Consider the following 14,324-nt stretch of genomic DNA (forward strand, 5'->3'; position numbering starts at 1 on the left):
ATAATGTCCAACTATTATTAATCCCCCTAGTCTAAGTTAAACAAAAGGTATATCTATTTGCATCTTAGCTATATCTGCCTTTATTAAAGTAATCCCAGTACCTCTTTCATTTTCTAATTTATAGCCATCTAATATAACATCAGGTCTCTCTTTTCTGTCTACACACCCCACCTTAATATCCATGTCCCATCTTAATATAAAAGTCACAATTTTCAATCTATTAGGCACAGATCTCTTTAATGTTTTTAGTAATTTCATGCATCTATTTACTTTATTTTATTTGCCCTTTCTGACCATGGCTTAAGGCTATGAAATCCTTTGATTTGTACTTGGTAAGATGACAACACTCTTTGTCAGAGAAGACTAACTCTCATGATCTCATAGCATTGAGCCACAATAGTGAAAGTGATGTCAATCTGTATGAATTCTGCAGTGTAGATGCATCTTGAGGTATCATCAGGTCAGTGAATCCCCTGTTGATATCTTAAACCAGAAGAGTCAAATCCTGCTTTCTTAGCCCCCTCTCTAAGTCTTACCCTTGATTATATTCCAAAGCCTCATAATTGCACATCTTGAGAATCCTTCATGGGTCCACACCAAACGGAGAGGAAAAGATCTTTCCATACAGATCATATCTCTCCATTTTAGCCGTTTTAACCCCCCACCTTTTCTTCTGCCTCCCCCTTACCAAAAACCCAACACACATTAAACCATTTTTTTCTTTCAGAAACTTTTTCATGTCTTTTGCCTCAAAATGTTGTGTGGTTTGCCTTCCGTGTGACTATAGTAGTATTCCAACACTTTCTGGATCTGCCCTCTAAAACCCTTTTGAGTCTCCATTTTCTTGTTTTTCCTCAACAAAACACTTCCTGGGGCTATGTCCTCACATTCTCAATCAGGTTTTCTTGTTTTCATCTTCTGAGATTTAGTGAATTCCTCTACTTTCACCATGTTTCAATTTTTTTAATCAGTTGTCATCTGTCAAAGAAAAAGCTGAACTATTTTCCTGAAATACATTTTTAGCAATTTCAAGTCTTCCCAAATCTAGACAAATTATTGCTTTTTTAAAATCTAGGTTGCATTTTCTTGCATTTAATTAACTAAGTTCTTCAACTCACTGTCTCTACTTCCCTCACATTGTTTCTATGACACTCTCAGATGTTTACCTTCTCTTGGTTCAATTTCCAGATAAACAAATTTCACTTTCTCAAAATAAAAATCCACCCTTTCCTCAGTTCAAAATGGCTTTTGACTGAGGTTGCTTTGGATGATATTTGTACTTTGGCTTTAATTTAGTCATGCAAAATGCAGGTGCATGCACAGATTTAAAAATAAATAGAATATTTGGCAGCTTATGTATGTATGTGTTTGTTTTGAATTCCACCCCCAGTTACATATAATAACAGTAATGTGTTTGTCTGGAGAGTCATCAATCTAGATCTTAAAGCCTAGTGTGCATAATGCAAAATCTAACTAAATTAATATTTAAAGTATTTTTAATCTCTCTGTGTTTGTAACCTGAATTAACATCCTGTGTCATTTAGATTTTCTTAATCAGCACATAACCAGGCATGCAGTTGATGTAGTTGAAGCCAATGAAAGTTATCTGCAGGATAATTTGGAAAAGCTATTTATTTGGATTATATCTTCGAGGACCTCCTTTGGCTGGGAAATTTAGGGAGTGGTAACTACTTCAACCTCTATTCTAAAAAGTTACATGTCTTTTTATGGGACAGTCATTTCCATGGGCATAGAGTGAGCAGATCTTTACCTCATGCTATTGTAGATAATGCGTGTACCATGTTGTTCGGCTTTTATTCATGGGCAAAATGTTGGAGCTCCCTGTAACAGTACTTCAAGATTTTGTTGTATGAAGTGTTTAGTAAATATGTAGTGTATGAAAACACACAAAAATGTATGTAAGCCTACAAACCAGAGTGTGGGAGAAAGTGAAGGGGAATGGGAGGCGAGATGCTTGCAGTTCCTAGAAATAGTTTCTGAACTAAATAGGAGTTCAGTAGCTGTCCTGTTTCACTGGAGTTAGGGGTGCAGGACCCTTGTAAAAGTTGGAAAGCCACAATTTTTTAATAAACTTTTTTTTTAATCTGAGAGAATACCAAGAAATTTCTAGGACCTCTAGAGCAACTCTGTTGTCACATATTTCCAGATGTTGACCATAGAATTGCACTAGAGGACATGGAGATTCCTAGACAAAGTTCTGTCTAGTATTCTCTAGGGTTGCATCTACACTATAGAATTAATGCCGTCTGATACCACTTTAATTGCCATGGTATGGAATCCTGAGAAACTACAGTTTTACAAGGTCTTTAGCCTTCCCTGCCAAAGAATGCTGGTACCTCATCAAACAACAACTCCCATGAGGTCACCAATTATACATAGATGTTGATGGTGCCGAACTGCAAAATGTACAAATTATTTTATAAACAATTCATATAACCTAGTAATCAGATATTCAATAATCATGAATGAATTTTGCTGTCTGGTCTAGATTCAAAGGGTGCTTGGTGTGATGCCATTGTATTTTTTTTCAATTACAGAGATATTCCCCAGGACGGCACTCTCGCTCCCCAGGCCGACGTTCTCGCTCCCCGGGGCGACGCTCTCGCTCCCCAGGACGGTGCTCTCGCTCCCCGGGACGGCGCTCTCGCTCCCCTGGACGGCGCTCCCGTTCCCCGGGACGGTGCTCTCATTCCCCGAGACGGCGCTCTCACTCCCCACGCCGCCGCTCCCGTTCCCCAGGACGGCGTACTCATTCTCCAGGACAGCGCTCTCTAAGTCGACACTCTGAATCTTCAGTGGAACAGAACTTACAAATCACAGTTGGTAATGACCGTTACGGCATTGACACACCTGAAAGAAAGAGGCTATGTGATAGACTAGGCTCGCCAGTTGATAGTTTGAGTGATGTGGACAGGTACGGTCTTCTGTTAATCAAATGTACTTCCTGATTAATATTTGGCTGATAAAACACACAAGGAAATGGTGTGCAAAAGGCATTGCATATTTTACATCAAGAATCCTAGATACGTATCAGAGATGTTTAGATTTGCCATTTGATTCATATTGGAGTTCCCAGATAACTACACTAGAGTCTCACTTATCCAACCTTCACTCATCCAGTGTTCTCTATTATCCAACGCAGTCTGCCTCCTGCCCGGATCCATAGCTATTTTAGTACATTGGAATGTTTTGGTTCTAAATTCATAAATATAGTAATTACTACATAACCTTACCATGTATTGAACTGCTTTTTTCTGCTGATTTGTTGTAAAACAAGATGTTTTGGTGCTTAATTTCTAAAATGATAATGTAAATTAATGTTTAATAGGCTTTTCCTTAATCCCTTCTTATTATCCAACATTTTTGCTTATCCAACGTTCTGCCAGCCTGTTTTTTTTTGGATAAGCAAGACTCTACTGTATAAAATAAAAAGATAGCTTTTAAATGTAGATCCCTAAACTGACATCAGAGAGAAACATGATAAGAAAGCAAGCATAATAATAATAATACTGATAGATAAGTAACACATACATGTATTACATATTAAAGACAGTAGTTTTGTTTCATATCTGGAGTGATTTGAGAAACTGCAAGTTGCTTCTGCTGTGAGAGAATTGGCCGTTTGCAAGGACATTGCCCATGGGATGCCCAGATGTTTTGCCTTCCTATGGGAGGCTTCTCTCATGTCCTCGCAGGGGAAGCTAGAGCTGACATACGGGAGCTCCCCTGCTCTCCCAGATTCGAACGCCAACCTTTCGGTCAGCAGTCCTGCCGGCACAAGGGTTTAACCCATTGTACCACTGGGGCTAGTATTACTGTACTACATTCATTGGTAGAATCCTAAGGCAATATTCTTTTTCTGATGATAAATTCGGACAATGAGGTGTTTATTATCTCAGGCTCTGTTAACAGTGGACTATCATTTACAATTAAATCACAAAAACTCAGATCTCAATTGAACATTTAACCATAATTTAATCTACATTTGTAGAATAAAAGGATTCCCCTAGGTATGGTTGCTAACCTTGTTTCACTTAGTATGCATTCTTTGCATCCCATCTGCATCTATTAATTGCAGTAGTCCAAGCTAAACTTAAAGAAAACTTCTGTGCCAGATGGAACTGCTATGGAATTCAATGGGATGTAAATCAAGGTAAGTGTGTATAGCAAAAGTAGGTAGTGTAGTATAAATGTTTTTGGTACAAATACTATAATTCCAGATCATCAGTTATGGTGGCAGAGTGGATAGCGATGGAGTACAAAATATTTATAATGCCCATATCCTTGGTGTAAATGATTACATTCACATTCAAACTTTATAATATTAAAATGAAGTGTTAGATTACATTCTACAATCTAGGCTTAAGATCAGAATTTAAGTGGCAGTCATTTGATTCATGAGGTAATCAAAGTTTCCAATCCTTCAAATACCAACAAAGATAGTTTCTCCTGTAGATGTGTTCAGAAACATAGAGTGTTTCTCTGATATTTCTTTCCTAAGATAAGTAGAAGAAGATATATTTCTTTATATCCTTAGTATTTTCCTTCTTGTCGTATTTGTTTACCGAATAAACAGGCATTGCATCAATGAGAGTTAATTAAAAATAATTCTATTACTTGTACCTCTGCAACACTAGAGCAGGGCTTCTTAAACTTTTTCTATTTTTACTTGAGAAAATTTGATGTGGCCCTGAGTATATAAAATAAGTATACAAATTAAGCATTTAGTGAAAAGTCATAAATAAATTTATTTTAAAATAATCCTTTGGTATACAAATAAGTTTAGTTACAGATGAAAGCAAATTTCATAGTAATGATATGGATATGCTTGTCTATTTTTACATAAAGAATTAAGTCTTGGCTGAATATTTCAGGACATAAAGTATTTTTGTGCCATGCTAGAATGCTAATTTGTAGTCTCAAGTAGCAGAATATACTGTTGGCTCTCCTTTTTCACCTTTGTCCTACTCAGTGTACTTCATGAGAGACTTGGGTTCAAAACAATTCATTCATATTTAGAACACTGTATGTGAACTGTGGCTTATTTATGCATATTTGTATGTGATGAAGTCCTGGGAAAAATCTGTCTGTAACTTTGCATACAACAGATCACATTGGCTTGACATGAATATGGGTATGCTTTTCATCACATTTAGAGCACATTTAGCTGTTCACGACAAGGGTTTTCTTGATGCTCCTTCCTCTTGACACTTTTCTCCCTTTCACCATCCACTTGTGCCTCTTCGAATTTCACATCACTGTTGGTAACAGCTGACCTTTAATCAGAATGCTGAAAGGCTAGGGTTTCCTTGTTCTCAGTGTCTATGCCACAGTTTTTAAGGTTAGCTTTAAGCCCATCTTTAAATCTCTTTTCCTGTCCACTTACATTCCATTTTCTCTTCTTGAGTTGGGAGTATAGTAACTGCTTTGGGAGACAGTAATCGGACATTTGGATAACATGACCAGTCCATCAAAGTTGATGGTGGAGGATCATCGTATCAATACTGGTGATCTTTGCTTCTTCCAGCATGCTGACATTTGTCTACCTGTCTTCCCAAGAGATGGGCAGGATATTTTTGGAGGCAACGCTAATGGAATTGTTCCAAAAGTTGGGTGTGATGTCTGTAGACGGTTCACGTTTCACAGGCATATAACAAGGTTGGGAGAACAATAGCTGTCTGAAAAGATACCACCAAAAGCATCTTGGTACCCCTACGGATGTCCTGATCCCCAAACACTCCCTTTTTCATTCAAAAAGTGCTGCACTCACAGAGCTCAGATGGTATTGTACAGGATGAGGCAACATAACTTCCTTTTTTAAAATGCGCGCCATTCAGTTAGTTGAAGACATAGCAGAGTGCTAGTGGTCTCGTTCGAGAGGCGGGAGTATAAAGTTTTGTCCTGACACAGTTCAACCACCATCATGGCTGAACTGTGAGGAGTGTGCTTTTGCCGTTGAGGTCTACTTTTTGAGCGGATTTGGAGTGGCCGGCCCGCTCTCCAGATTTGGCTCCTTGTGATTTTTTTCTATAGGTTTTTTTTTTTAAATCCCGTGTTTATGTGAATTATCCAAAGACTCTACAAGATTTGAAGACCAACATCCAGGAAGAAATTGCCAACATAACACTTGCTATGCTGGCAATAGTCATGACAAACACCAGAAATCGGTTTACTCAGTGTATGGTGAATGGGGGACGTCACCTACCTAATTTGATCTTCAAAACTACGTAAAACAAAACTTTAGGTATGCGTCTACATTATATAAAAAAATAAAAAATTCTGATTCATATAATGGGTTTCATTAAGTTTTGAAAAAAGGAAGTTATGCTGCCTCACCCTATATTTCATTGTCAATATTAACTTTTGTGGGGATGTGGCTGCCAAAGTAGCAGAAAAACCAACATTTTCCAACATTATACATTAAGCTGTACTTGTGTCAAATCCCTTTGCAAGGTCAATGAATGCCATGTACAGAGGTTGATTTTGTTCTCTGCATTTTTCTTGAAGCTGTTGTGAAGTGAGGATCATATCCACTGTTCCTCAGGAGGGGTGGAAGCTATTCTGGGAAGATGTCTTCTGAAATAGGTAGAAGGCGGTTTGCAAGGGTTCTTGCAAGGATTTTCCTAGTGGAGGTTAGAAGGGAGATACCTTGATAGTTTCCACAATCTGTTCTTTCCCCCTTTTTGAAAAGGGTGATGATGGTGTCCTTGTAGTCTGCTGGAATTTTCTTGGTTACCCACACTTTTTCAGTAATCTGGTTGAGTTGTACAGGTCCACTGCCCTCGTCAAAGATTTCAGCAGAGATCCCATTAGATCCATTGGCTTTGTTATGTTTTAATTGGCTGATGGCTTTGTTGACTTTCTCCAAACTAGGCACTTGATGTCCATTTGATTATTTTTAGGAAAAATGTACCTTTATGTCTTTAAATTGTTTTAAATTTAGAAAATAAAAACTGTAGGCTAAATGAATACATACAGTTTTGCTCTACTATTAAACATGGAAATGATAAGGAAAGTATTTTTGTACTTGGATACACTTATAATCAGAATATGTTTTGTAGGTTTGTTCTTAGGTTGAATTTGTTTGTAAGTTGGAACAGTTACAACTGCATTTTAAATGTAACTCCAGCCAAATATATATATATTAGCTTTATATCGCATAGAGGGGTTAACTTCCCTGTGGTGTTTGTTTTACTGTCTGTACCCCTGTTCAGAAGGTTTCACCTTACTTTCTGTCCCTGTGATAACTGGATTTTGAAAAAATGTGGCTTGTTATGGAAACAAGGATTGGATAGAAAGTTTTCATGGAGAGACCTTTTCCCCCATGATAACTCTTTCAGGAGTGAATCTCCCTTCCAAGGTGTAGATTTCTCTCACTTCCTGTTGTCTCACCCCTGTTTGTAACTATGAGTCATTTGTAAGTCGGATGTTTGTAACTCGGGAACGGCCTGTATTTGGCTTCATAATGTCTTCTAGATGTTAGATTGCATAGAAATATTCAAAATCATGGAGCTGTCACAAAACAAGAATATTTGGAATGAGTTCAGCAAGATGAATGTGGTGATTTTAAAAACATAAACTCTTTTTTGTCGGAAAGCATATCATGAGTTACAAAATTCAGGTAATTCTTAGGTAAAGAAGAAAGTATCATGCATGTGAAAATTATTTAACCCTCATATACCCGGATTAAAATAACAACAAAATCCCACATGTTGTATGAGTTTTAGTATATCTTCTGACTCCAATAAGAATTCCAAGAATTCCAATTGAAGGACATAAAGGCGCCCAATCCAAGGATGTGCTACATGCAGAAGCAAGTGTATTCCATAATAGCCAAATACACAGAGGCAAAAAATATTCATTTGAAGAAGAACATTTGTTTCCAGCAGTTGTTTGTCCTCCCTTTTTGCATATAATATGACTAGGAATTAAAAAGCAAATATTATTTTCAGTTTCAAACATCTCATTTTATCCCATCTTGAAGGAAAACAGCAGTTGTCATGTAGAAAGAAATAATATTTTCTTATGGTACCTTTAAATAATAAAGTGATAGTAAAATAGTCTTCTTACACAGTGTTCCCAGTGAAGAGCTATTATTTTTTCCAATGTATATATCAGTCATGCCCTTTCTGAGGCAGATTTTTTGCATGTGAAACACTTCTTGGTTTTCATAGCTGTTGTCCTACTATAGGAGTAGGGGCATTCTCTTGATATAGCTGTAGAAATGAACGCTCATGTTCATTACCCAGATCTATTGCAACCCTTTATGGTCTGGCTCAAATTTGGCATGCCACATATTTGTTATATCACAGAACGGATCAATTTATTTCTAAGATTGATTGATCCTCTTCCATTCAAGAACAGTAGGCTTCCACTCAAGATAGCTCTGGACTCACATAACGTACAGTGTCTATCATATTTACTGACTGCTGTACTGTGAACTGCTTGCCCTGGGGAGTTTCACAATTTTAGTGTTTGCACTTGGTTTTCTGTGGACATTGTGCTGTTACTGCCCTCCTACATATAGATCTTCTGCCATGTATACACACAGCCGTTGGACCTTTTTCTTCCATAGGTATCTAAGGACATTTCCAGAGGCTTGTCCTCAGTTGTTCTTGTACTTGACAGATGTTTTGATGAAATATTGTCTTGGTGTTTGAGACATTTTGACTAAGGAAGAAAGTATCCTCATCCCTGAGTGTGAAGTGCTTGCTCATAGGGTTAATCTTAAAGATCTGTTGTAAATACAGTGCTTTCAGTTGACTGACAAATAACTGTGAAACACAAACCACAAAAACAGTTATGGCCAGGTGTGCGGAGTCTGCTTTCCTCCACCCCTCTTCTCTAATTCTATGAATGTGAATGGATTGTCCTACCTACCCCACTATGAATAATTGGAAATGTGCTTAGCATCCAGAGCAGAGCAAAACAGTTATTCTCTAATAACGGTTTGTCTATTTCTGGAAATCTTCTTTGTCTAGGCAGCAAAAAAATCTGATTGCATATCTTATTTGACAAACTAGACAAATTGCTACCTTAGGGAACAATATCCTTTTTATACAGGTGGGAGGATTCTTGGATACCATTTGGGAAAATTTTTATCAGTTCGGGCATGGTGAGGTGTTGTTTTCCAGTTCAGCACTCACACCAGATTCTTTGCATTGCTGTAAATAATAAAAATGGCACAGAACATTTTTGGTCCTAATACATTACATCGGTTTAGACAAAAAATATTTCATTGGCAAAAACTATTAGATATGTTGGAAATTTTTTGCCTCAGTCGTTATGATGACTTGTTTTTATTTTGTTTGCCAATAGGAAAAAATTACAGTGGCAAGTGAGTAAAATTTTGGGACATTTTTATAACTGTCCAATTTGTGGTGTCATGAACGTACATTGTTAGTTTAGTTCTTTGTGGATTGGACAGTTAAAATGTTGGAAGTGTGAAGTATCTCATCTACATTTAAGAAGTTTGCTATTGGAGCTTTAGCATTGTAGCTGGGAAGAGAAAGAAATCTCACTTCATTGTACTTTTTTATCATGTCAGAAGCAACTTGGGAAACTTCATTGTACTGAAAACATGGAAGTTACCATGTTACATAAAATGATGTTTTCTTCTTGAGAAAAGATTATCTCCCTAGAAAATTGTACAAAGACAAAAAACCCCAAATTTAGGTCAGTACAAAAATGAAATAGTTAGGAGATAACGTCTTTTCTACCTATGATAAATGAAAATATTATGTAGATTCAGACATCCATTAATGGATTTCAATTTATTGACTTCCTCTCCTTTTCCTATTGCGTAAGTTTTTAGACTCATAAACAACTTACGAGATAAGTTGTTCTATTTTCCTGAAACGAACATATTTTCAGTGGGGTCAGATGAAACTATTGCTGAAGAGGCAAAACCTTACAGAACCAGTTTTGCTTTAATACAAAGCAAGAAATACTGGCTCGTTAAAAGCAGAACATTGTTTGCCAGCCTGAGGTTAGGGGATGTTAATATTACCTTGCTGATACTGTAACATGTGCTTCTCTCATCAGGGATGACTTGGCTGATGGTCCAATATTTAGCAGGAGTCTTTCACGTTCTCAAAGCCTTGAGCGATATCCCTCTCATGAAGAAAATCTTTCTAGTCCTTTTCATACGAGACATGATGAGGATTATCACAGTAGGGATGTTTTTGTCCACCAAACGGGCTATGGCATAAACTATGACCATGTACAGGATAAGCACAGAGAAACTGATCGAGATGGTGAAATGCTTAGAAAGTCTTTATATTCATCAGGAGATAGAGGAAGAGAGACAAAGCACCACCGATATGATAGAGATGACAACCTGCCTGATGCAAGTGTAAAGACTCAAGGTTTTGTACCAGGCATGCGAAACTACCGTAAACGAAGTTTTAGTAGAAGCCCAAGTCCATCATATATAGACAAGTATTTCCATGAGCTTGAAAGTGTTAGGAGAAGAAAAGAAAAGGAGGAGCTGAGCACAAATTTGATTCGGGAACTGCCTGGCAATGGGTACACGATGCCTAGCTCAAGTAATCCTGTGCAGTCTTCTGAACCCCGATACCTTTATAGACCTGATGATGCACCAACAATGCCTAAAAAATCTATCTTAAAGAAACGTGTGGAAGAACCGTCTCTGCAGGTTTGAAATGTTTTCTTCCCCATCTTGCTAAAATCTAAATATTTAATTATATGTTCTTTAATCTCTGAAATGTCCTTAGCAAATTGTCCTCCCTATTGAGGCCATTTTACTTTTTAAAAGTTCTATTCTTTAAAAGTTTTTGTAGTACAGTTCTCTCAGGTTTAGCTACATATCATTGACAGACATTTACATCAGTTTTTATATAGTTTTTACAGTGAACACAAGTTTAGTTCAATTTATTTCACATACAGTTTTCAAAACTCTTAATTCATAGACATTAGAGAATGCTAAGAAAGTTGAATGCTTGCTTAAGAATATTCTGGTATAAAATATGCCTTAATTCTAAAATGTTTACAGATTGACAAAGTGCTATCTTGATATTTGGGAACTTCTGTGTCTTGTTCAGTACTGCTTCTCTCTTCTTACAGTTTTCTGTTAATACTTGTAACTTTGTTATAAAAAAATATTCGGTCTTATGGATTATAATATTGATTACGCTTGTTACAGAATGAAATGAAAAAATGATGGTTTTTTTCCCTTGTAGCCTGAAGTCTTTCCTAGCAGTTCTGTCAAAGAGCCTCCATTTCTTTCAAATCCTCCTTTACCGCAGCATAGCAGCATTCCTGCATTTGCGCTGGAAGTGGAGAATTTCCTCAAACAGTTCAACAAAAATGCAGTTGCAGAGTCTGCTGCTAATAAGACTTCTCAGGGATCTTTGCATGACTGGCAACCCCTTTCTAAGCAACAACAAAATGCTTCTGCATTTGAACAGAACTCGGGGAGTTTTTTATCACAGAAAGACCATCACGAGTCAGCTTTGGAGCCTGCTGACCCACAGTCTGACTTCTTACTCCCTCATGAAAAAGCCAGCCAGGATGGGAGTGGCTTCTCACGCATTTTGAGCATGATGGCAGATTCTACCAGTACTCAAGAAAAAAGAACGCGCAGCTTCCCTGATGACATTGAGAATGAGGAGAAATTTCTTTATGGTGGTGATGATGATGATGATGAGGAGGAGGACTCCTACATTACTTCCGCCAGTACTCAAAAGCTAACAGCGATTGATGGTAAAGAGCCTATACAGCCAAAAGTTCGTTTTCCACCTCCTCTTAGTCCAGCAGTGAAGCCAGACACTTCAGAAGAATCTCGGCCAGAATACGAGAAGATTCATGACTTGCTCAAAACTATTGGTCTTGAGATAGGAGTGGCTGAAATTGGCAAGCTAGCCGCTCGCACTCAGGAACGACTCCATGGGAAAAAGATATCTCATTCTCCTGATTGCTATTCAGTAGCTTCTCATAAACCAGAATTTCGGGAAAGGCACCACAGTAGAAGCAATACTCATTCTCCAGAGCCAAGTCAAAAGTGTTCTCTTTCACCTTCTAGCTCTTTCCCACCATCTAAAGATTTGTCCTCTGTTTCAGTATCTGATCACACTAAAATTAAAGGACAGGATAATCTTGCTGGTACATTGGAGCATTCAGTTCCCCCAGTACCAGTAATTCCATCAGCTCCACCATCTCTTCCTAATTTGTCTCCTTCTAACTCTGTTTCCCAGTATAATGTTTCGCGCTTTCCACCATTCACTCCAACTCAGTTATCTCAAAACTATCCGTCTCCTACAATGCCACCTCCTGGCTATGATGCATATGGGCACTATATGGCTTATGCAGCTTCTGGCTGGTCCATGTATCCTCAGCAGGCTCAGGCTGAACCCGCACATTCTGACGTACATGGGCTTGTTACACTGACAGCACCACCAAATTCTTCACGACCCAACCTTAGGGTTATTGAGACAGTTTCCACGACCAAAGGGACTCCTGATATGAGGAGAGATGAGTCTGTGCTTGTGCAAATCCCTACTGCCACTTCTTACTCCAAAATGCTGCCTCAGTCCTCTCAGCCTTCTTTCAAAACTGTCAAGGAAAGAATATCTGATGAAAGAAATCGGGCTTCTCAGAAGCAAAAAGTGAGTATTTTAATCTTTTTTGTGTGTTGAGAAATATTTGCTTCACGTATTCTAAACATGTAAACATGCTGAATATCTGTGTTTGTTTTTCAGTCTTACCATCTTGCATTTATATACCTAGCCTATCTTGTATGATACATAAAATATGCAAGACATTAACAGTTAAAATTACGTTCCTTTATATGGTAACCATATTACAGTAATTTCAGATCTATTCTGCTTTTCTTGAAAAAGTTGTACAGTGTTTTACATGGTGTAGTATGTTCCCCAAATATTTTAGGATACTTAACTGTTATTCAGTAGTACAACAGCAATACATTGATCACATTTTAATTATATTTTTACATCTCTAACCATCGTTCTACTCAGTTCAAGTTTTTTTAAAATTGAAACCAATGTGTCGTGTGTAGGCTGAATTAGCAAGCCTGTATTGAAATTCTAATGCGTATTTCTGTCATATATTGTTACTTTTTTGGGTGTGATGGCTTCATTTGAAGAGAAGAGGAAATTTTTATAAATAAGAAATCAAAAGTCAAAATTCAGTAGGAAACAATAAAGTATTTCCCACTTTAATAATGCTTAAAATGGTTATTATAATAACTATAGTCCCACATAGTTACATATTCTTAAGCATGCTGTGTTAGCTTGTAGTCTTCTCTCCTCCTCCTCCTCTTCCAGGTTTCAAAATGTTTTTAATACATATTAAAAGATTTGTCAGTGGAAGATCCTATGGTACTTTCATTTAGATTGAAAAATAAATGCACATACAACATCTATGAAATAAGCTGTTTTAAGAGCAACTAAATTTGCATCCATTCATAGAATTTTAAAGTGATAATTGAAACTTGAATTCAAGAAAATGCTGTGATCCTTGCAAAGTTGCTTTGCAATGGTTGGTGAAAAGGGTCAATCTTAATGCCCCTATTGTCTTACAAAAATCTAGGTAATAGAGGAAAGGGAGAAGTTGAAGGCAGAACAAGAGGCACGACAAAAGAAGCTGCATTATCTTAGGACTGAGTTAAATAGACTCTCAAAGCAGCAAGGTAATGCTTTTACTCATTTTATATTTCCCTCCCCCTTTCCCCTGGATATGCTTTAGTTATGGTACTTGGTACTAGAAAAAGGGGATTTTTTTCCGTCTCATGTATTTCAGTATAGTATTGTTAATAGGAAAGTAAATAGGATAGATGTAGTATCACTGTAGGCAGCTCATTGCCAGGTTTGTGTGGGGTAGCACACACAAAAGTTCTGGTTTTTGGGCTAAACTATGGTGTATCATATTTTAATTATCTGAGATGGTTTAGTATGTGTTAACATGTTTTTGTGTTCCTTATTCATCGCGTTCACTGGCTCAGGAGAAATGCTGCGGAAGAAACGCAGGGAAAAAGATGGACACAAAGACCCTTTGCTAGTGGAAGTAAACAGACTACAAGAAAACATCATGAAGGAGATTGATCAACTGAAGATGAACGCTGATGCTGCAGAGAAAAAGCAATCTGAACTCGACAAGGTAGCTCAGATCCTGGGGATTAATATCTCAGAGAAATCCCGAAAGTTATCTTCAGAAAATAAAGACCCTTCAGAAAAAAACAAGTCAGAAAATGCAAAAAATCAGGAGAGAACTTCTGGCTCAGTCAAGGTAAAAAAAATTAAATGTTGATGCTAACTGATGTAGTC

At 37.4% G+C, this 14,324-nt stretch overlaps 1 protein-coding gene across 2 annotated transcripts in view; it reads left to right on the forward strand.

Moving 5' to 3' along the window:
- The window catches only part of LOC132761278 (zinc finger protein 318-like), a 36,022-nt gene that overhangs the window by 11,182 nt on the left and 10,516 nt on the right, over positions 1 to 14,324 (forward strand). For both annotated transcript variants that reach the window (XM_060754014.2, XM_067464415.1), the window contains exons 2-6: positions 2,559 to 2,935; positions 10,066 to 10,678; positions 11,223 to 12,647; positions 13,591 to 13,690; positions 14,003 to 14,286. In XM_060754014.2, coding sequence (XP_060609997.2) covers positions 2,559 to 2,935; positions 10,066 to 10,678; positions 11,223 to 12,647; positions 13,591 to 13,690; positions 14,003 to 14,286 — 2,799 coding nt within the window. The remainder of the gene's footprint in view (positions 1 to 2,558; positions 2,936 to 10,065; positions 10,679 to 11,222; positions 12,648 to 13,590; positions 13,691 to 14,002; positions 14,287 to 14,324) is intronic.

The sequence above is a fragment of the Anolis sagrei genome, chromosome 1 (genome assembly GCF_037176765.1).
Source record: "Anolis sagrei isolate rAnoSag1 chromosome 1, rAnoSag1.mat, whole genome shotgun sequence".
In the NCBI taxonomy this organism is placed as follows: domain Eukaryota; kingdom Metazoa; phylum Chordata; class Lepidosauria; order Squamata; family Dactyloidae; genus Anolis; species Anolis sagrei.